The 24,658-nt window shown below is 42.0% G+C and overlaps 1 protein-coding gene across 4 annotated transcripts in view; it reads left to right on the plus strand.

The window, feature by feature from the left end:
• The window catches only part of METTL4 (methyltransferase 4, N6-adenosine), a 192,549-nt gene that overhangs the window by 156,237 nt on the left and 11,654 nt on the right, over positions 1-24,658 (plus strand). The window contains exon 8 of one of the 4 annotated variants that reach the window (XM_056521660.1): positions 22,578-22,660. The exons of the other annotated variants lie outside the window; for them this stretch is intronic. Coding sequence (XP_056377635.1) covers positions 22,578-22,618 — 41 coding nt within the window. The 3' untranslated portion in view covers positions 22,619-22,660. Of the gene's footprint in view, positions 1-22,577; positions 22,661-24,658 lie in introns of those variants that run through there. 4 annotated transcript variants of the gene reach the window in all.

Here is a 24,658-nt window from a genome sequence, read left to right on the forward strand (position 1 = left end):
TTTCATTTTATACTTTTGGCCACTAGGGGTCACTCTTCTATGCCTGGTCTGCAGGCAACTTCCTATGCTTTTCATAGTAAGTGTACAGCTTTTAGGACTAATGCTGAAAGGGCTCTGGTCCTTCCACAGGAAGTAGCACTGTGAGCTACAAGCCTGCACATGCCTCTCATATAACAGAGGCCAGTCACCTCCCCCTCCCCCCTGCTCTGTGTTCTCCCTGCCCCTCACCACACGCCATCTTATACATTGTATTATCTCACTGCACTCCCTGCTCTGTGCCCCCCACCCCGACATTCATCTTAATTACTGCCTCTGTAATTGCTCCCATCGCCCCTGGTTCTCAGCATTAACTTTTTAGTACAGAGAGACACAGGAGAGAGAGAGACAGAGGCTGCCGTCCCTCCCCTGTACTTAGTCTGTATGTATACTGCAGAGACTCTGCAGTGGAAGGAGGCGGGTCCCGGCAGGCATGATGTCACATGAAGCCTGGCCGGGACTCTGCTTTTGCCAGTCTTCCTGTATGCTGCTCTCCCTCTTCAGCAGTGTTTCCCAACCAGGGTGCCTCCAGCTGTTGCAAAACTACAACTCCTAGCATGCCCGGACAGCTGTAGCGGCGTCTATGCAACGTACTAGGCCGGAGCCTGCCCGGAGTGGAGAAGAGCACCCCCGGAGAAGGGCAGCCCAGACCGGTTCACCTTCCACCCGGAATGCCGCCGGACACTACAGGAAGGACGGATGGCCCGGACCACCCCCATTACGGGTAAGTTTAATTTTTTTTTATTGACTCGGAGGGTGGGGGAGAGGCCCGATATAGCGGTATGGGCAAAAATCCATACCGTGGGAGAAAAAAAACGGTATCCGGTTCATACCGGTATACCGCCCAGCACTACGGTGGGGGGTGCGACGCGGTGGCTCGGGGGGGGGGGGGCGGGCGCGGTGCGGCGGGTCGGGGGGGGCGCTCGCGGTGCGGGGGCGGGGCATTATCGGCTTATCGGCAAGTTAATTGCCGATACCGATAATGCCCAAAATCGTGATTATCGGCCGATAATATCGGTCATACCGATGATCGGTCGATCCCTACTACTGACCTGCTTAATCAAGATAGCATGTTAGTTTTACCACCCAGTGAGCAGTGTAAACCAAAGCCCCTCCCTGCCCCCAAATTTGAAAAAGTGCAATTTAGTTTTTCACCCAAAATATTTTTTTTCTCCTTTTGCAGTGCATTTAGCTCTGTAGATAGAAAATTGACTCTTAAAAGTCGAAGAGGAACAAAAATACTAAAATTTTAATTTTTAAGTATTCTTGAAGAAATCATGCAAAAAAAAAAACCTGTAAAATATTGAGATATTTACATTTCTGCATGTAAACATCGTGATCACAGGATTTACTTTAGGGTAGATTAATCTCATACTACTTCATCATGATGTCAGAAAGGTTGTATGAAGAGAGTTTAACCTCTTAAGGACCCAGGACGTACGGGGACGTCCCCGCACCCTGGGCCTTAAGGACCCAGGACGTCCCCGTACGTCCTGGCGTTTTCCGGTCTCTGCCGCTCGCCGGGCAGAGATCGGAACTGGATGCCTGCTGAAATCCTTCAGCAGGCATCCAGGGCAAACGCCGAGGGGGGCCATGTAGGCCCCCCATGTCGGCGATCGCCGCAAATCGCAAGGGAAATCGCCCTTGCGATCTGCGGCGATACCGGGCTGATCGGGTCTCTGGGACCCGACCGCCCGGTAATTTCGCATGATCCCGGCTGTCACAGACAGCCAGGACCATGCTGGAGTATAGGAGCGAGGTGGCAAACCTGCCACCTCCTCCTATACCCTGCGATCTGTCGGTTAGTTAACCGACCAATCGCAGGAGGGGGGGCGGTTACTTCCTCCCGCCCTGCCCGGCCCCTGAAAGTCCGGAGAGGACGGGAGGAAGACCGGAGGACGCGACGGGGGACGGGGGAGTGCTGGGGACCGGCCCCGGTACTTACCTCGTCCCTGAAGACCCGGATCCCGGCGAGGAAGATGGCAGCGGCGGCGACAGGTGAGTAGATCTTCAGCCGCGGTCGGGCCCTTTACAGCAATGCACGTCGCCGTAAAGCGACATGCATTGCTGTAATAGGACCCTGTAAACTACAACTCCCAGCATGCCCAGACAGCCCTTGGCGTCTGGGCATGCTGGGAGTTGCAGTTTTGCAACATCTGGAGGTCCACAGTTTGGAGACCACTGTGCCCTTCCAGATGTTGCAAAACTACACATCCTCAGCATGCCCTTACTGTCCAGGCGTAGTTCTGTAACATCTGGCCCTTCAGATGTTGCAGAACTACAACTCCCAGCATGCCTGGACAGTTTTGGCATACTGGGGGTTGTAGTTTTGCAACATCTGGAAGGGCACGGATTGGGAACCACTGTATTAGTGGTCTGCAAACTAGTCCTCCAGATGTTGCAAAACTACAACTCCAAGCATGCTGGGAGTTGTAGTTCGGCAACATCTGGCTCTAAAGATGTTGCCGAACAACTACTACTCCCAGCATGCCTGAGAATGTTTGGGAGTTGTGGTTTTGCAACAGCTGGAGGCACACTGGTTGGGAAACATTGTTTCCTAACTCAGTGTTTCCCAACCCGTGTGCCTCCAGCTGTTGCAAAACCACAACTCCCAAACATTCTCAGGCATGCTGGGAGTAGTAGTTTTGCAACAGCTGAAGGTCCCCCCTGTGAATGTACAGGGTACATTCACATGGGCAGGGGGCTTACAGTGAGTATCGGGCTGCAAGTTTGCAATGCAGCAAATTTTGCGCGGCAGCTCAAACTCGCTGTAACCCCCCCGCCCATGTGACTGTACCCTAAAAACACTACACTACACTACCACATAATAAAATAAAAAGTAAAAAACACTACATATACACATACCCCCTACACAGCCCCCCTCCCTCCCCAATAAAAATGAAAAACGCCTGGTACGCCACTCTTTCCAAAATGGAGCCTCCAGCTGTTGCAAAACAACAACTCCCAGTATTGCCGGACAGCCGTTGACTGTACAGGCATGCTGGGAGTTTTGCAACAGCTGGAGGCACCCTGTTTGGGAATCACTGGCGTAGAATACCCCTATGTCCACCCCTATGCAAATCCCTAATTCAGGCCTCAAATGCACATGGCGCTCTCACTTTGGAGCCCTGTCGTATTTCAAGGCAACAGAAAAGGGTCACATATGGGGTATCGCTGTACTCGGGAGAAATTGACTAACAAATCTTGGGGGTCTTTTTCTCCTTTCACCCCTTATGAAAAGGTGAAGTTGGGGTCTACACCAGCATGTTAGTGTAAAAAAAATAAACTTTTTACACTAACATGCTGGTGTTGCCCTATACTTTTCATTTTGACAAGAGGTAAAGGGGAAAAAAGCCCCCCAAAATTTGTAACGCAATTTCTCCCGAGTACGGAGATACCCCATATGTAGGCGCAAAGTGCTCTGGGGGCGCACAACAAGGCCCAGAAGGGAGAGTGCGCCATGTACATTTGAGGTGATTTGCACAGGGGTGGCTGATTGTTACAGTGGTTTTGACAAACGCAAAAAAAACAAAACCCCACATGTGACCCCATTTCGGAAACTACACCCCTCACGGAATGTAATGAGGGGTGCAGTGAGAATTTACACCCCACTGGTGTCTGACAGATCTTTGGAAGAGTGGGCTGTGCAAATTAAAAATGTTGTACAGCCCACTGTTCCAAAGATATGACAGACACCAGTGGGGGGTAAATGCTCACTGTACGCCTTCTTACGTTCCTCAAGGGGTCTAGTTTCCAAAATGGTATGCCATGTGGGGGTTATTTTGCTGTCCTGGCACCATATGGGCTTCCTAAATGCGACATGACCACCGAGCAAAATTTGCTCTCAAAAAGCCAAATATGACTCCTTCTCTTCTGAGCATTGTAGTTCGCCCGTAGTGCACTTCAGGTCAACTTTTGGGGTACCTCCATACTCAGAAGAGATGTGGTTACAAATTTTGGGGGGTATTTTCTGCTATTAACCCTTGCAAAAATGTGAAATTTGGGGGGGAAACACACCTTTTAGTGATTTTTTTTATTTTTTTTTTTACGTATGCAAAAGTCGTGAAACCCCTGTGGGGTATTAAGGCTCACTTTATTTCTTGTTACGTTCCCCGAGGGGTCTAGTTTCCAAAATGGTATGCCATGTGGGGGATTTTTGCTGTCCTGGCACCATAGGGGCTTCCTAAATGCGACATGCCCCCGAGCAAAATTTGCTCTCAAAAAGCCAAATATGACTCCTTCTCTTCTGAGCATTGTAGTTCACCCATAGTACACCTCAGGTCAACTTATGGGGTACCTTCATACTCAGAAGAGATGGGGTTACAATGTTTGGGGGGTATTTTCTGCTATTAACCCTTGCAAAAATGTGAAATTTGGGGGGAAACACACATTTTAGTGAAATTTTATTTTTATTTTTTTACATATGCAAAAGTCGTGAAACACCTGTGGGGTATTACGGCTCACTTTATTCCTTGTTACATACCTCAAGGGGTCTAGTTTCCAAAATGGTATGCCATGTGGGGGATTTTTGCTGTTCTGGCACCATAGGGGCTTCCTAAATGCAACATGCCCCCCAAAAACCATTTAAAAAAAACGTACTCTCCAAAATCCCCTTGTTGCTCCTTCGCTTCTGAGCCCTCTACTGCGCCCGCCGAACACTTTACATAGACATATGAGGTATGTGCTTACTCGAGAGAAATTGGGCTACAAATATAAGTATACATTTTCTCCTTTTTCCCCTTGTAAAAATTCAAAAATTGGGTCTACAAGAACATGCGAGTGTAAAAAATGGAGATTGTGAATTTTCTCCTTCACTTTGCTGCTATTCCTGTGAAACACCTAAAGGGTTAAAACGCGGACTGAATGTCATTTTGAATACTTTGGGGGGTGCAGTTTTTATAATGGGGTCATTTGTGGGGTATTTCTAAAATGAAGACCCTTCAAATCCACTTCAAACCTGAACTGGTCCATGAAAAATTGTGAGTTTGGAAATTTTGTGAAAAATTGGAAAATTGCTGCTGAACTTTGAAGCCCTCTGGTGTCTTCCAAAAGTAAAAACTTGTCAATTTTATGATTCAAACATAAAGTAGACATATTGTATATGTGAATAAAAAAATAAATTATTTGGAATATCCATTTTCCTTACAAGCAGAGAGCTTCAAAGTTAGAAAAATGCAAAATTTTCAAATTTTTCATAAAATTTGGGGATTTTTCACCAAGAAAGGATGCAAGTATCGACAAAAATTTACCACTATGTTAAAGTAGAATATGTCACGAAAAAACAATCTCGGAATCAGAATTATAACTAAAAGCATTCCAGAGTTATTAATGTTTAAAGTGACAGTGGTCAGATGTGCAAAAAAAGGCCGGGTCCTGAGGTGTAAAATGGCTGGGTCCTTAAGGGGTTAAAGGGGTACTCCAGTGGACTTTTTTTTTTTTTTTTTAATCAACTGGTGCCAGAAAGTTAAACAGATTTTTAAATTGCTTCTATTTAAAAATCTTAATCCTTCCAGTAATTATCAGCTGCTGTATGATCCACGGGAAGTACTTTTATTCTTAAATTTATTTTCTTTCTGACCACAGTGCTCTCTGCTGACACCTCTGTCCAAGTCAGGAACTGTCCAGAGAAGGAGAGTTTTGCTATGTGGATTTGCTCCTGTTCTGGACAGTTCCTGACATGAACAGAGGTGTCAGCAGAGAGCACTGTGGTCAGAAAGAAAATAAATTTAAGAATAAAATTAACTTACCGTGGAGCATACAGCAGCTGATAAGTACTGGAAGGATTAAGATTTTTAAATAGAAGTAATTTACAAATCTGTATAACTTTCTGGCACCAGTTGATTTAAAAAAAAATTGTTTTGCATCGGCCATTTGAAAATCAGCTTAGCTTTGTCTTGTGTCTGCAAAACGAGCAATAGAAGTGTCGCAACTGGGCAGGGAAGGAGTGCCCACTATTTTCGCCCACTCCCTATCCCTGCATACTTAGTACCTGCCCTTGGCAACAGGTCCGTAACCATGGTGACAGTCCCTGCCTATACAAATGAGGGGAGTCAACTGTCAAAATAATAAAATACAATAATACAGACACAGGTCAAGGTACAGTAGGGAGCAGACTAACAAAGCAAAACGAACACACTCACACAATAAGTCAAACAGGAGTTGTCAAAGTACAAAATCGCTAATACCAAAGAAGAGTCAGAGAGCGGAGACAAATGGTCAAAATGGCAAATATCACAGAAACAGTAGAAAGCTAGCTAGGAGTGTAAACTGAGCTCTTTAGCAGGCAAAGACTGGAGTAGACTGCCAGCTTAAATAGGTCCAGACCAGGTGTTCAATCAAGGTCAGCTAACCAGTCTCAGCAGAAAGACGTAACATCTTGACTTGGATACAGATGGACCATCAATGTCCTCATCTGTATCCTCATCCTCCAATTCACACCACTCATTGGTGTCCTCACAGTGATCCTCCAGATCCTCATTACTACTCTCTGACTGTAAATCAACTGGAGTGCTCTCCACACTCTTAATGCCCATGCTGTCACAAGATGCCAATTTAACCAGAGGCTGATGCTAAACAGGCTTCATAATACTCTTTGATGTAAGATCAGATGGCCATAGACTCCCTGACTGTCCCGCTGCAACCACTGTACTGGAATTCAGGAATTACAACTCTCATCATCCCCTACATAAAAAATAAGATTTTTCACATACAAAGCAGAGACATTGGAATTGCAAGAAGAGTTTTTCAATAATTTGTCAATTAAAACCAGCTCATACTGTATAATTACAATGACCTTTTTTTCCCCAATTAGATTAAATACATACATACATTATTGTCCCGGCCATCTTCCTCCGCAAATTACAATTTGAAGTATCTTTAATTTCTGATAGAAGACCTCTGTAAACTTATGGATTTTTGGTAAATTTTTTGCCTACTGTATTACACATATTACTGATGTTCCTGTCCTCAGCTCGTCTCTGACCCCCACAATTATTGATGCCAGCACATCTAAATGCCTCAAGAAATAAAATAATGGGGCTAAAAAGGTAAAGGGAAAATATATATAATATCGTAGTACCTGCATTACTAGACAGATCAGAACAGGTGTAAGAAGTGACATCTATTGTGATCTTTCTATTAATGTAGGTACTACAGCTCCCAGCATGGAGCAGAGTGTGCTCAATGTTTGGAGCAGTAGTACCTGCAGTAATGGAAAGATCACAGCAGGTGTCACTTCTGACACCCTGCGATCGTCCTGTATAATGTATGGATGCGGGCACAGCCACTCTTCTCTGGTCTCTGCACTGCCGTATATATACCTATTATTCTTATTTCCCACAGAGAGTTGTGATTGGCTGTAACCATTTGGGCAATCACAGCTCTCTGCAGGAAATATGAATCTGTAATGTGAAGAACTTCACATCGCAGAACATAGTGCTGGATCGCGTATAAGCCAGCTGTCCGTTTCTATATATTATACAGGAGGATCGCAACGGTTGTCAGAAGTAATACCAGGGTTGATCTGCCTATTAGTACAAGTACTACTACTCCCATCATGGAACAGTCTGTTCCATGCTGCGAGTAGTAGTACTGCCTAAAAAAATGTAAAAATTAAAGGGAAAAAAAGTGAAAAACGTTTTTTAAAACACACACACGTTTTATTATATTGATTCATCAAGCTCAAAAAACACCCCAAAAGGGGGAATGAGGGGTCCTAAGACACAATAACTACAAACCCCAGGGCCGAAGCCCAGGAGTCACTAACTCCCCTCTTAATAAGTCCCCTAAAATATAACTTTTATTAGTGTGATAAAATATTCCCACTCAATTGGTTAAAAATAAATGTCAGAGTGTTGCTTGAACAGTGAAAAATAACCAGTGGGGGACCCCCTGTCTGATAATGTAACTGTTTTAGCGGCGCTGCAGCCTGCCGCAATGGCAACACTATGACGTGCAACTTAAAATATAAGCACAGCCACCCCCGACATGTTTCGCTGTTGAGACAGCGTTATCAAGAGGTAATGTGGCTACAATGTGACCCAAACACCGGCGGGGCTATTTATAAGCTGGTGTCACTCATCATCATTAGTGGATCGGTCTCCTAATCCAATCAGGAGACCTGGAACGGACCCTTGATGCCCCAGCCAATGCTAGAAGCCGAACCGGAACCCTTCCGGGTCAAGATTCTACCTGCGCACCTATCCTAATACCTGTGTTTATGACGTAGAACCAAGGTGGGAGTCTCTCAACATACCGCCATCGCTGCGTGACCGGATATCGCCTCGCGCGAGAGTTCGCCGCGCCTGCGTGGTTAGCAGCGCTGGATACTAGTCCATTGCGCGTGCGCCGAGCTCGGCGCCGTACTGCGCATGTTTCCGGACTTAGACTCAGACCGCTGGATGACAGCGCCTTTTGTGTGTATATCACCCGACTCAATCTGTGGTCCATTCAACCACTTAGTTACCACTACGGCCATAGATACCATAAATGAACCATGAAAAATATGTGGCTAATTTTTGGCTACTAAAAGCACTGTCTTCCACGAACACAATACTTTTACTTTGTCACTTTTAGAATTTATTCTCACCCACAATTATTTTCTTTTCAATGGCACTTACTATCACCAAACACAGGGCACCGCTATGGGGGCTTCTTGTGCACCAAATTATGCAAATCTTTTTTTGGGGTGGTGGGAGAACACAGTTGTTTTTGTTGATGAATTTAGTTGTTACACACAGCACATTTTGTTTTGGGGACGTTACATCGATGACGTCCTCATTTTATGGGATGGGTCACGAGCACTTTTTGATAATTTCGTCTCTACCTTGAATACCAATGAGATTGGGATGACCTTTACTGCCGAATATGGCGGCCGTACCATCAACTTTCTAGATTTGACAATCTATGTGGACAGCGACAACCGTATCCAAACGGATATATTCAGAAAGCCGACCTCCACGAACTCCCTATTGCACTGGGACAGCTGGCACCCGGATCCTCTCAAGAGGAGTATTCCCGTGGGCCAGTACCTTAGGGCAAGGAGGAATTGTTCTGAAGAGGCTAGCTTCCAAAGGGAAAGCAACAACTTGTATCAGCGGTTCCGACAGCGGGGCTACCCTCGAAAACATCTTAAACGAGCATATAGAAGGGCGGCTGTACAGGATAGGGATACCCTTCTGGGTCCATCCAAACAAGGAGAGACTCAGAAGAAGGTGAGATGCATTGGTACCTATGATGGGTACACCAACCAGGTAATGGCCATCTTACGCCGTCACTGGCATCTGTTATCCAGGGATCAAGACATAGCCCCGGTAGTGGGGATGCGACCAAGTCTGACATACAGACGGGGCCCTAGCCTTCGCGATCAGTTAGTGCATAGTCATCTTCAGACGGAGGAGGGTCCTTCCACTTGGCTCCAGAATAGGACAGTGGGTTCCTATCCCTGTGGCCATTGTAAGTTCTGCGATCTGATCCCAAGAACCAAGAAGCTGGTAAATCCAGTTGATCAGAGAGAGTATGATATACGACAGTTTATCAACTGCGGCACGCGGAATGTGGTATATGTAGCCAGATGCAGCTGTCCGAAGCTATATGTGGGTAAAACCACACAAGAATTACGCAGACGCATGTCTCAGCATCTAAGTAACATACGGACTATGGTTGATACCCCACTTGCCAGACATGTCCAGAGCATACATCAGGGACGAATACAGGATCTTCATTTTTATGGACTGTGTCATTTAAAATTAGGCCCCCGTAAGGGCAACATTGATGTTCGCCTCCTCCGTGAAGAAGCAAAATGGATTTTTCTTCTTAAAAGTAAGGCACCGTTGGGCCTTAACGAAGGATTCTCGTTTGCAGCCTTCTTATAAAATATCATCATGTGATAACAAACATTCAGCTGCCTGCTGTCTTTATCATTGCATTATCTTACATTTTTTGTATCCCACCATTAACTATTACTTACTATGTGACCACAACTGACACAATTGTCAGTCAATATGAATAACACGAACACGAACCTTTAGTACCTATACTTACCTTAATGATCTTAATATACCTTATGTATCTATACTCACCTTAGTGAATTTAATTTTTTTCAAAAAAAAATGTTTTCACAAGAAGTCTATACCTGATGATTATCGTCATGATAGACATACCACTTTCACAAGAAGTATAACCTGATGATTATCGTCATAATAGATACACTACTACTTTATACTATACGTATGGGCCAGTACTCAATACCATACATCTTTAATACCTCTGCTCTTAAATTAATATACCTTAGCCACATATTTTTCATGGTTCATTTATGGTATCTATGGCCGTAGTGGTAACTAAGTGGTTGAATGGACCACAGATTGAGTCGGGTGATATACACACAAAAGGCACTGTCATCCAGCGGTCTGAGTCTAAGTCCGGAAACATGCGCAGTACGGCGCCGAGCTCGGCGCACGCGCAATGGACTAGTATCCAGCGCTGCTAACCACGCAGGCGCGGCGAGATCCGGTCACACAGCGATGACGGTATGTTGAGAGACTCCCACCTTGGTCCTACGTCATAAACACAGGTATTAGGATAGGTGCGCAGGTAGAATCTTGACCCGGAAGGGTTCCGGTTCGGCTTCTAGCATTGGCTGGGGCATCAAGGGTCCGTTCCAGGTCTCCTGATTGGATTAGGAGACCGGTCCACTAATGATGATGAGTGACACCAGCTTATAAATAGCCCTGCCGGTGTTTGGGTCACATTGTAGCCACATTACCTCTTGATAACGCTGTCTCAACAGCGAAACATGTCGGGGGTGGCTGTGCTTATATTTTAAGTTGCACGTCATAGTGTTGCCATTGCGGCAGGCTGCAGCGCCGCTAAAACAGTTACATTATCAGACAGGGGGTCCCCCACTGGTTATTTTTCACTGTTCAAGCAACACTCTGACATTTATTTTTAACCAATTGAGTGGGAATATTTTATCACACTAATAAAAGTTATATTTTAGGGGACTTATTAAGAGGGGAGTTAGTGACTCCTGGGCTTCGGCCCTGGGGTTTGTAGTTATTGTGGATTATATTGATTCGCCATGAATTTATTCGGATCTAATCAAATTTTTTCCAAAAATTTGGCGAATCAGCAATATAGAAATTTGGACTTCCTTGGAGAATAAAGTTAATGTCATTTTTACTGCTGAGTAAACAAAACACAAAGTGGCAAAATCCTAACGGTGAAAATAAAAAGTACAACTTCTGTAAGGCTAGTGCTAGGCTAGTGTGATGCTGCGATCATTGACATGTGCAACTAACATCACTGTGTAGCCCTAGCCTTAGAAAGCATCAGTTGGAAAAAAAAAAAAAAAAAAAGCACTGTTATCAAAAATCATAACTTGAAACCCTGAAACACCTGTGTACAGCACAGTCCATTGATGGTCTTTGGTTTAGTTCTTTAACCCCTTAAGGACCCAGACAATTTTCACTGTAGGACCCGGCCATTTTTTGCACATCTGATCACTATCACTTTAAGCATTAATAACTCTGGGATGCTTTTACCTTTCATTCTGATTCCGAGATTTTCATGACATATATTCTACTTTATGTTAGTGGTAAAATTTTGGCGATACTTGCATAATTTCTTGGTTAAAAATTCCAAAATTTGAAGAAAAAAATTGAAAATTTTTTTTAATTTGAAACTCTACTTATAAGGAAAATGAATATTCCAAATAAATTATATATTGATTCACATATACATTATGTCTACTTTATTATTGCATCATAAAGTTGACATGTTTTTACTTTTGGAAGACATCAGAGGGCTTCAAAGTATAGCAGCAATTTTCCACAAAATTTTCAAAATTGAAATTTTTCAAGGACCAGTTCTGTTTTGAAGTGGATTTGAAGGGCCTTCATATTAGAAATGCCCCACAAATGACCCCATTATAAAAACTGCACCCCACAAAGTATTCAAAATGACATTCAAAAGGTTTGTTAACCCTTTAGGTGTTTCACAGGAATAGCAGCAAATTGAAGGAGAAAATTTTAAATCTTAATTTTTTACACTGGCATGTTCTTGTAGACCCAGTTTTTGAATTTTTACAAGGGGTAAAAGGAGACAAATCTTCCTAAAATGTGGAACCCAATTTCTCTCGAGTAAGGAAATCCCTCATATGTGTATGTCAAGTGTTCGGCGTGCGCAGTAGAGGGCCCAGAAGGGAAGGAGCGACAGTGGGATTTTGGAGAGTGAGTTTTTCTGAAATGGTTTTTGGGGGGCATGTCACATTTAGGAAGCTCCTATGGTGCTAGAACAGCAAGAAAACCCCACATGGCATACTATTTTGGAAACTACACCCCTCAAGGAACGTAACAAGGGGTCCAGTGAGCCTTAACACCCCACAGGTGTTTCACAACTTTTTGTTAAAGTTGGATGTGTAAATGATTTTTTTTTCACTAAAATGCTAGTTTTCCCCCAAATTTTTTATTTTTACAAGGTGTAATAGGAGAAAATGCCTCCCAAAATTTGTAACCCCATCTCTTCTGAGTATGGAAACACCACATATGTGGACATCAAGTGCACTGCTGGCGCACTACAATGCTCAGAAGAGAAGGAGTCACATTTGGCTTTTGCAAATCAAATTTTGATGAAATGGTTTTTGCGGGGCATGTCCCATTCAGGAAGCCCCTATGGTGCCAGGACAGCAGAAAAAAACCCAGATGGCATACTATTTTGGAAACTACACCCCTCAAGGAACGTAACAAGGGGTACAGTGAGCCTTAACACCCCACAGGTATTTGACGACTTTTCGTTAAAGTTGGATGTGTAAATGATTTGATTTATTTTTTTTCACTAAAATGCTAGTTTTCGCTCAAATTAACATTTTTTACAAGGGATAATAGGACAAAATGCCCCCTGAAATTTGAAACCCCATCTCTTCTGAGTATGGAAATACCCCATGTGTAGACGTCAAGTGCTCTGCTGGCGCACTACAATGCTCAGAAGAGAAGGAGCGCCATTGAGCTTTTGGGAAAAAAATTGTTTGGAATGGAAGTCAGGGGCCATGTGCGTTTACAAAGTCCCCCGTGCTGCCAGAAGAGTGGACCCCCCCCCCACATGTGACCCCATTTTGGAAACTACACCCCTCACAGAATTTAATAAGGGGTGCAGTGAGTATTTCCACCCCACTGGCGTTTGACAGATCTTTGGAACAGTGGGCTGTGCAAATGAAAAATTAAAATTTGTGGGGTATAAATGCTCACTGTACCCCTTATTACATTACGTGAGGGGTGTAGTTTCCATAATGGGGTCATGTGGGGGGGGGGTCCATTGTTCTGGCACTATGGGGGCTTTGTAAACACACGTGGCCTTCAATTCTGGACAAATTTTCTCTTCAAAATCCCAATGGTGCTCCTTCTCTTCTGAGCATTGTAGTTTGCCCGCAGAGCACTTTACATCCACATATGGGGTTTGTTCTTACTCAGAAGAAAAGGGATTACAAATTTTGGGGGGCTTTTTTTCCTATTTTCCCTTGTGAAAATGAAACCTTTAGGGTAACACCAGCATTTTTTTTTTTCCATTTTTCCATCCAACTTTAAAGAATTTTCATTAAACACCTGTGGGGTGTTAAGGCTCACTATACCCCTTGTTACGTTCTGTGAGGTGTGTAGTTTCCAAAATGGGGTCACATGTGGGTATTTCTTTTTTTGAGTTTATGTCCGAACCGCTGTAAAATCAGCCACCCCTGTGCAAATCACCAATTTAGGCCTCAAATGTACATAGTGCAATCTCACTCCTGAGCCTTGTTGTGTGTCCACAGAGCATTTTACGCCCACATATGGGGTATTTCCGTACTCAGGAGAAATTGCGTTACAAATTTTGGGGGTCTTTTTTTCCTTTTAACGCTCGTGAAAATAAAAAGGGCAACACCAGCATGTTAGTGTAATTATTTTTATTTTTTTTACACTAGCAAGCTGGTGTAGCCCCCAACTTTTCATAAGGGGTAAAAGGAGAAAAAGCCCCCCAAAATTTGTACTGCAATTTCTCCCGAGTACGGAAATACCCCATATGTGGCCTTAAACTGTTGACTTGAAATACGACAGGGCTCCGAAGTGAGAGAACTCCACCGCATTTGAGGACTAAATTAGGGATTGCATAGAGGTAGACATAGGGGTATTCTACGCCAGTGATTCCCAAACAGGGTGGAGGCTCCGTTTTGGAAACTCTGCCATACAATAAGATTTTCATTTTTATTGGAGGGAACAGTGTAAGGGGATGTATATGTAGTGTTTTACCCTTTATTATGTGTTAGTGTAGTGTAGTGTTTTTAGGGTACATTCGCACTGGCATGTTACAGTGAGTTTCCCGCTAGGAGTTTGCACTGCGGCGAAAAATTAGCTGCAGCCCAAACTTGAAGCAGGAAACTTACTGTAAACCTGCCTCCAGCTGTTTCAAAACTACAACTCCCAGCATGTACTGATCACCGAAGGGCATGCTGGGAGATGTAGTTATGCAACAGCTGGAGGTTACGCAACTACAACTCCCAGCATACCGAGACAGCTGTTTGCTGTTTCAGCATGCTGGGATTTGCAGTTTTGCAACATCTGGAGGGCTACAACTACAACTCCCAGCGGATAGGAGGGGTGGCACCCTGTCGCCTCACTCCTATCCCTTCAGTGGGATCGTGGGTGTCTTGGACAACCGCGATCCCCCTTATTTTCCGGGTCACCGGAGACCCGTTTGACCCGGAATCGCTGGTGTGAATGGAGGGGGGGGGGGGTGGTCAGGAACCCCCTGGGCTTTTGCACGGGGTGCCTGCTGATAGATATCAGCAGTCACCTTGTTCCCCACCCGGCACGCAACGGGGACCGAAATTCCCACGGGCGTACAGGTACGCCCTGGGTCCTTAAGTATCAGGGCGTACCTGTACGCCCTGGGTCCTTAACTGGTTAAGGTGAAAATAGTCTGAGTCCCTAAGGCACTAAGTACACTGCGTAATAATGAAACCCTTCAAAAGTTGCAAAATTATGTTTTGTGCAATTTACAACTGGTCCCTCAAAAAAACAAGATCTGTGGATCGTAAAATAAGAAGTATGTCTCTTAAAAGGCAAAATGGAAAAAAATTAAATAGTCCATTTTGGCCTTAACCTCTTAAGGACCCATGACGTACGCGTACGCCATGAGTCCGCTTCCGATCTATAACGTGGGGCCACGGCGTGGCCCCGCATCATAGCGGGTCGGGCCCGGCCTCTAACAACGGCCGGGACCCGTGGCTAATAGCGCGCGGCATTGATCGCGGTGCTGCGCGCTATTAACCCTTTAGATGCGAAAGTGAAACCATGCCGGTTAGCTCAGGGAGCTGTTCGGGATCGCCGTGGCAAAATCGCGGCATCCCAAACAGCTTACAAGACAGCTGGAGGATCCTCACCTGCCTCCTTGCTGTCCGATCGCCGAATGACTGCTCAGTGCCTGAGATCCAGGCATGAACATTCAAGTGGCAGAATCATTGATCAGTGGTTTCTTATGAGAAACCACTGATCAATGTAAAAGATCAGTGTGTGCAGTGTTATAGGTCCCTATGGGAGCTATAACACTGCAAAAAGAAAGTGAAAAAAAAATGAATAAAGATCATTTAACACCTCCCCTATTAAAAGTTTGAATCACCGCCCTTTTCCCATAAACAAAACAGTGTAAATAAAAATAAACCTATGTGGTATCATCGTGTGCGGAAATGTCCAAATTATAAAAATATATCGTTATTTAAACCTCACTGTCAATGGCGTACGCGCAAAAAAATTCCGTTAGAAAAATGCAAAATTTTCAAATTTTTCATCAAATTTACGGATTTTTCACCAAGAAAGGATGCAAGTATCGACAAAAATTTACCACTATGTTAAAGTAGAATATGTCACGAAAAAACAGTCTCGGAATCAGAATGATAACTAAAAGCATTCCAGAGTTATTAATGTTTAAAGTGACAGTGGTCAGATGTGCAAAAAACGCTCCGGTCCTTAAGGCCAAAATGGGCTCCGTCCTGAAGGGGTTAAAGGGGTATTCCAGGCAAACCTTTTTTTATATGTCAACTGGCTCTGGAAAGTTAAACAGATTTGTAAATTACTTATATAAAAAATCTTAATCCTTCCAATAGTTATTAGCTTCTGAAGTTTTCTGTCTAACTGCTCAATGATGATGATGCCCCGTCCCGAGAGCTGTGCATGATGGGAGAATATGCCCATAGGAGCTGGACACCTCCCGGGACGTGAGTCATCAGAAAGCAGTTAGACAGAAAACAGCAACTCAACTTCAGAAGCTAATAACTATTGGAAGGATTAAGATTTTTTAATTTACAAATCTGTTTAACTTTTCGGAGCCAGTTTATATATATATATATATATATATATATATATAATATATATATATATATATAATAACGTTTTGGCCTGGAATACCCCTTTAACTAAAAGCAGTTTGTTGATAAATGTACCTAGTAACCTTTTATGATACAAAGTGCCTGCTTCCCTGATGTACCAACAAATAAAAGATTTAGAGAAGGGCTTTCTGATACAGACTTAAGTGATCTAACCAATTTGTTATTTTCTTGTTTGTACCTTTCAGCAGTGTAAGAAAAAAAAAGCTCCTCAGTACTATTTGTTGCACATAATCTGTACAAAATCTTATAAATCAAAGCTCCTACATGCTCCGACTATACAACATCTAACCTGCAAAGTAAAGAATGACCAGCATCATGACACATGATACACACACACTCCTTCATTCACCTCATTTCTAGCTGAATTCTGAAAAGTAGATTACTTGGCAGTTTAATATACATTCTGAGAACAAAAGCAAGAATATGACTATAATTGGGTGACTGTTATGTGACCCTACAGTACATCCACTTAACCCCTTAAGGACGCAGGACGTAAATGTACATCCTGGTGAGGTGGTACTTAACGCACCAGGACGTACATTTACATCCTAAGCATAACCGCTGGCATCGGAGCGATGCCCGTGTCATGCGCGGCTGATCCCGGCTGCTGATCGCAGCCAGGGACCCGCCGGCAATGGCTGACGCCCGCGATCTTGCGGGCGTCCGCCATTAACCCCTCAGGTGCCGGGATCAATACAGATCCCGGCATCTGCGGCAGTTCGCGATTTAAATGAACGATCGGATCGCCCGCAGCGCTGCTGCGGGGATCCGATCATTCATAACGCCGCACGGAGGTCCCCTCTCCTTCCTCCGTGCGGCTCCCGGCGTCTCCTGCTCTGGTCTGTGATCGAGCAGACCAGAGCAGGAGATGACAAATAATACTGATCTGTTCTATGTCCTATACATAGAACAGATCAGTATTAGCAATCATGGTATTGCTATGAATAATCCCCTATGGGGACTATTCAAGTGTAAAAAAAAATGTAAAAAATTGTAAAAGTAAAAAAAAAGTGAAAAATCCCCTCCCCCAATAAAAAAGTAAAACGTCCGTTTTTTCCTATTTTACCCCCAAAAAGCGTAAAAAACATTTTTTATAGACATTTGGTATCGCCGCGTGCGTAAATGTCCGAACTATTAAAATAAAATGTTAATGATCCCGTACGGTGAACGGCGTGAACGAAAAAAAATTTAAAAAGTCCAAAATTCCTACTTTTTTAATACATTTTATTAAAAAAAAATTATATAAAATGTATTAAAAGTTTTTTATATGCAAATGTGGTATCAAAAAAAAAGTACAGATCATGGCGCAAAAAATGAGCCCCCATACCGCCACTTATACGGAAAAATAAAAAAGTTAGAGGTCATCAAAATAAAGGGATTATAAACGTACTAATTTGGTTTAAAAGTTTGTGATTTTTTTTAAGCGCAACAATAATATAAAAGTATGTAATAATGGGTATCATTTTAATCGTATTGACCCCCAGAATAAAGAACACATGTCATTTTTACCATAAATTGTACGGCGTGAAAACAAAACCTTCCAAAATTAGCAAAATTGCGTTTTTCGTTTTAATTTCCCCACAAAAATAGTGTTTTTTGGTTGCGCCATACATTTTATGATATAATGAGTGATGTCATTACAAAGGACAACTGGTCGCGCAAAAAACAAGCCCTCATACTAGTCTGTGGATGAAAATATAAAAGAGTTATGATTTTTAGAAGGCGAGGAGGAAAAAATGAATATGTAAAAATTAAATTGTCTGAGTCCTTAAGGCCAAAATGGGCTGAGTCCTTAAGGGGTTAAAGGGTATTCCATGCCAAAACTTTTTTTTATATATATATCAACTGGCTCCGGAAAGTTAAACAGATTTGTAAATTACTTCTATTAAAAAATCTTAATCCTTCCAATAGTTATTAGCTTCTGAAGTTGAGTCGCTGTTTTCTGTCTAACTGCTTTCTGATGACTCGCGTCCCGGGAGCTGTCCAGCTCCTATGGGGATATTCTCCCATCATGCACAGCTCCCGGGACGTGACATCATCATTGAGCAGTTAGATAGAAAACTTCAGAAGCTAATAACTATTGGAAGGATTAAGATTTTTTTATAGAAGTAATTTACAAATCTTTTTAACTTTCTGGAGCCAGTTGATATATAGAAAAAAAGTTTTTGCCTGGAATACCCCTTTAATGTATTGTCTTATCATTGATTGTATCTAGTCCTAGTTGTTAGATAGTAGTAGCTATGTTTTTAGATGGATTATTTATAGATGGATTATTAATGGCTTCATTCATGCATTGCAGATTTCATTAGTGTTTTAAGGCAAAAACTGGACCATAAATATGTAATTCCAGTGGATTCGCCAGAGATTTGTGCCACAATATATAGGAGAAAACTCCATTATGTCTTGCTTTAACCTAATGTGCTTTTATGTTTGGATGTCATACTATAGAGTTAGTCTCACCTAAAGTAGTTGTAGTTAGAAAATTCAGTTTTGTATGGAGGAACAATATGGTGGCAAATTCATTTTTCTTTAATTTACTCAAAATACTGAAAAACAAAATCTGAAATATTCTGTTTGTGTGGTTTTGCGTTGTTGGTCCGTGCTATCAAAGCAAATCATTAGGTACCTATAACCTTGGCTTAACCCCTTAAGGACACATGACGTACTGGAACGTCATGTGTCCACTCCCGATCTATAACGCGGGGCCACGGCGTGGCCCCGCGTCATAGCGGGTCGGGCCCGGCCTCTAACAACGGCCGGGACCCGTGGCTAATAGCGCGCGGCATTGATCGCTGTGCCGCGCGCTATTAACCCTTTAGACGCGGCGTTCAAAGTTGAACGCCGCGTCTAAAGTGAAACCGAAAGCATCCCGGCTAGCTCAGTGGGCTGTTCGGGATAGCCGCGGTGAAATCGCGGCATCCCGAACAGCTGACAGGACAGCGGGAGGGCCCCTACCTGCCTCCTCACTGTCCGATCGCCGAATGACTGCTCAGTGCCTGAGATCCAGGCATGAGCAGTCATCCGGCAGAATCGTTGATCACTGGTTTCTTATGAGAAACCAGTGATCAACATAGAAGATCAGTGTGTGCAGTGTTATAGGTCCCTATGGGACCTATAACACTGCAAAAAAAAAGTGAAAAAAAAAAGTGAATAAACATCATTTAACTCCTCCCCTATTAAAAGTTTGAATCACCCCCCTTTTCCAATAAAAAAAAAAACACAGTGTAAATAAAAATAAAAATAAACATATGTGGTATCACCGCGTGCGGAAATGTCCGAATTATAAAAATATATCATTAATTAAACCGCTCGGTCAATGGCGTGCGCGCAAAAAAATTCCAAAGTCCAAAATAGTGCATTTTTGGTCACTTTTTATATCATTTAAAAATGAATAAAAAGTGATCAATAAGTCCTATCAATGCAAAAATGGTACCGTTAAAAACTTCAGATCACGGCGCAAAAAATGAGCCCTCATACCGCCCCATACACGGAAAAATAAAAAAGTTATAGGGGTCAGAAGATGACAATTTTAAACGTATTAATTTTCCTGCATGTAGTTATGATTTTTTCCAGAAGTCCGACAAAATCAAACCTATATAAGTAGGGTATCATTTTAATCGTATGGACCTACAGAATACATATCAGGTGTCATTTTTACCGAAAAATGTACTACGTAGAAACGGAAGCCCCCAAAAGTTACAAAACAGCGTTTTTTTTTTCAATTTTGTCGCACAATGATTTTTTTTCCCGCTTCACCATAGATTTTTGGGCAAAATGACTGACGTCATTACAAAGTAGAATTGGTGGCGCAAAAAATAAGCCATCATATGGATTTTTAGGTGTAAATTTGAAAGAGTTATGATTTTTTAAAGGCAAGGAGCAAAAAACGAAAATGCAAAAACGGAAAAACCTCCGGTCCTTAAGGGGTTAAAGGGGTACTCCGGTGGAAAACATTCTTTTTAGGTGTTTTTAAGTCAACTGGTGCCAGAAAGTTAAACAGATTTGTGAATTAATTCTATAAAAAAATCTTAATCCTTTCAATACTTATTAGCAACTGTATACTACAGAGGAAATTCTTTTCTTTTTGGATTTCTATTGTCTGTCCACAGTGCTCTCTGCTGACACCTCTGTCCGTGTCAGGAACTGTCCAGAGTAGGAGAAAATCCCCATAGAAAACCTTTGCTGCTCTGGACAGTTCCTGACACAGACAGATGTATCAGCAGAGAGCACTGTGGACAAACAAAAAAAGAAATTCAAAAATAAGAGTTTCCTCTGTAGTATACAGCAGCTAATAAGTACTGGAATTTTTTTAATAGAAGCAATTTACAAATATATTTAACTTTCTGGCCCCAGTTCATTAAAAAAAAAAAAGAAAATATATATATATATTTTCCATGGAGTACTCCCTTTAAGGTTTACCTCTTAAAGGATTCTAACAGAGCACAGTGTGAAGAGATAACAGGAAAATCTAGCCATTGCTCTACGAATTTCATTCAAATGCTCTGCAGATATATATACAGAGTGGGCCATTTATGGATACACCTTAATAAAATTGGAATGGTTGGTGATGTTAACTTCCTGTTTGAGGCACATTAGTATATGTGAGGGGGGGGGGGGGGAAACTTTTCAAGATGGGTGGTGACCATGGCGGTCATTTTGAAGTCGGCCATTTTGAATCCAACTTTTTTTTTTTTCAATAGGAAGAGGGTCATGTGACACATCAAACTTATTGGGAATTTCACAAGAAAAACAATGATGAGTTATTTACAAGTTTCTGACCACTTATAAAATGTGTTCAATGTGCTGCCCATTGTGTTAGATTGTCAGTGCAACCTTCTTCTCCCACTCTTCACACACTGATAGCAACACCGCAGGAGAAATGCTAGCACAGGCTTCCAGTATCCGTAGTTTCAGGTGATGCACATCTCGTATCTTCACAGCATAGACAATTGCCTTCAGATGTGAATGGGGAAGTTAACAAACAAAACCACCGCTATTGGTCTGACACTAACCCACATTGGATAGACCCTCCAAGACTGTTGGAAGACAAAATTTGATGGTATGGTGTGGTATATGGGGTACAAAGATAGTGGGGCCATTCTTCATCAGTGGAAACCTCAAGGCCACTGGATATGCGAAATTGCTACATGATGATGTGTTTCCCTCTTTATGCACTGAAGCTGGCACGTTCCCTGAGTTTTTCCAGCAAGATGGTGCACCACCACATTATGGGTGTCGGGTCCGAGCATTCCTAGATTAACAGTTTCCTGGAAAGTGGATTGATCATCGCGTGCCAGTTGAATGGCCCCCAATCTGACCCCCTTAGACTTTTATCTTTAGGGTCATCTGAAGGCAATTGTCTATGCTGTGAAGATACGAGATGTGCAGCACCTGAAACTATGGATACTGGAAGCCTGTGCTAACATTTCTCCTGCGGTGTTGCTATCAGTATGTGAAGAGTGGGAGAAGAGGGTTGCATTGACAATCCAACACAATGGGCAGCACATTGAACACATTTTATAAGTGGTCAGAAACTTGTAAATAACTCATAAATGAATAAAGTTACGTTAAAACCAAGCACATCATTGTTTTTCTTGTGAAATTCCCAATAAGTTTGATGTGTCACGTGACCCTCTTCCTATTGAAAAAACAAAAGTTGGATTCAAAATGGCCACCATGGTCACCACCCATCTTGAAAAGTTTCCCCCCTCACATATACTAATGTGCCACAAACAGGAAGTTAATATCACCAACCATTCCCATTTTATTGAGGTGCATCCATATAAATGGCCCACCCTGTGTGTGTGTGTGTGTGTGTATGTATGTATATATATATATATATATATATATATATATATATATATATATATATATATATATATATACAGCTAAATTGAAACATAGTTACCACATCATAGGTTTGTAAATACTGTTTGTTATATAGAGAAATAATTAACAACATGATTGTGACATAGTTCGTAAACATCTTATTTGGGTATATACGTATAGCATATTGGATATGTTAAAGATGTTATAAAGCAACAGGTGTGAAACTGGGTGAAGATTAATCTAGTGAACATGGAAATAATAGGCATGTTCTAAGGGCCCTCATTCTTCTCTTTTCTTGTAGGTACATTATTTCTTTCATCACTGTCTGAATGCGAGCTTTAGGCTGAAAAATAATGTCTTCATCCTCTTAATAAAAGGAGTGTCTCTTTTTTACTATTGTGCCAATTACTTCCCACTGGAGTCATGGGGACTGCTTTGCATCTTTTTGTTCACCCCTTTTGGCTACAAGAAAATGCAAGTATATAGCTGAATAGCCCATCTTTCCTTTGACAGACACAGTCAAATTGCAGATGTAGAGTTAAAAAAAACAAAAGATTTTTACTCCTTTTTCACTACAGTAATACTTTTAGGAAATTATCAGCACAGGCTGTGCAGAGTAGAACAAATGTACGGTAAATGTATCTCTCCTATATATGTCTTATTTGAAAGGTTTATATCGCATCCTTCTGAGGCATTTCCAGTCTTTATTCATGGAACTAACCTATATACATATAGGTATACCTGAAGCCAACCTCCACTTGAATTGTAAAAGGAGTTCATGCTCTGGCAGTCACAGCCTGTTGTTGTATTACGTGAACAGTCCTTAATCTAAATGATTGTTATGCAATTCTATATTTTCTCTACAGCAGCCACCATGTGGTCAGATGTGGCTTCTCTGACCGATCAGCTGATCGCCATTGCCAACCTTGTTTAAAAAAGGGGGTGAACTTTGCGTAGAAGAACCTTGAATTTCTGACAAATGTTTGCACTCTATTACCAATAAAAGTTAGAAAAGTAGAAGATCTTCTTAAGGCATTCTCTGAGACGTTTTGTGCATTCTTGGTTTGTGCACTTATTGTATTCTCATGAATTAGTGATGTACTGTTATGATGGTGTTTATCAGATATTCCCATGTGACTCCCTTTTAGTCATTATTACATTTCATACATTTTTAATTGTGGAGATTATCTTCTGGCTACATCCTACAGAGATGCTTGCAATAGTGCGGGATTAGCACTTGCCAACTGTAAGTAATGAATCTTAAACTGACTGTAATAATTCACACATAATATTTCTCAGGAAAAAGAGAAAATTAATTTGCATTGGTTTGTAGATTCACCTTATTTGAGCCTTCACATATATGTTTTATGATTGTATAATGAACAGATTTTTAATATGTTATTTTATAAGCAGAGGAATTCTGATTACTGTGCAGCCACAGAGAGGCAGACAGACAATTTTATCAAGCAATATAAGCCACTGCACATTTTGTGCATATTTACTGTAGACTAACCTTAGACCATCTTAGTTGTATTACTTCACTTCATATAAGCCACATGCCTTTCCCACTAAGTCACTTACCCTTGTTGAAAGAGGCAAAGAAGTCTCTAAAAATTGAAAAAGTGACTAAAACAACTAAATATGGAACAAGGGATACATGCCAGTAGTTGTAGTGAAAGATGTGTCGTGAATCTGGAAATTTGCCCCAAAGTCTTTAAATTCCCATTGACTAGCTAATTGGTAGCCCGTATCTTGTGTATACAGGAGAGAAAACAGCTGGACATACTCGACAATGCCCTTTTGTAGTTGAAGCCATTTGGTTATGGAAATATATTTGGAAAGATCTAGTTAAAGAATACTGTAAATTACGCCAGAATACGTACATATTTTAGATGGAATATCATCTGTTTTTTCATCAATATTCCATCGATATTTTGTACAGTAGATACTGACGGGCTCCTCTGGACAGGAAATTGAATAACTTTTCAAAATCAGTAAAATACTGATGTCATACTTAAGCAATATATCAGTGTTTTCCAAGCACAGTCCTCAAATGCCCCCAATAGGTCATGTTTACAGGATTTGTTTAGTCTTTCACAGGTAAAATAATTGTGGTCATTGCATCCGGCATCACCCCCAATTATATCACCTGTGAGAGACTAAGGAAAACCTGTAAACATGACCTGTTGGAGGTACTTTAGGAACATGCCTGGGAAACACTGCAATATATGGATCCAATACAGCTACACATGTATTTTAATTCCTCACCATAGATTTCAATGGGTGTATAACATTAGCTCTATATTGCATAAGAGATATATGATATGGACTGAAATACACTTGTATGAAACCAGCCTTGTCCACTTTGGTTTGCCCATTTAT

The sequence above is a fragment of the Hyla sarda genome, chromosome 5 (assembly GCF_029499605.1).
Source record: "Hyla sarda isolate aHylSar1 chromosome 5, aHylSar1.hap1, whole genome shotgun sequence".
In the NCBI taxonomy this organism is placed as follows: Eukaryota; Metazoa; Chordata; class Amphibia; order Anura; family Hylidae; genus Hyla; species Hyla sarda.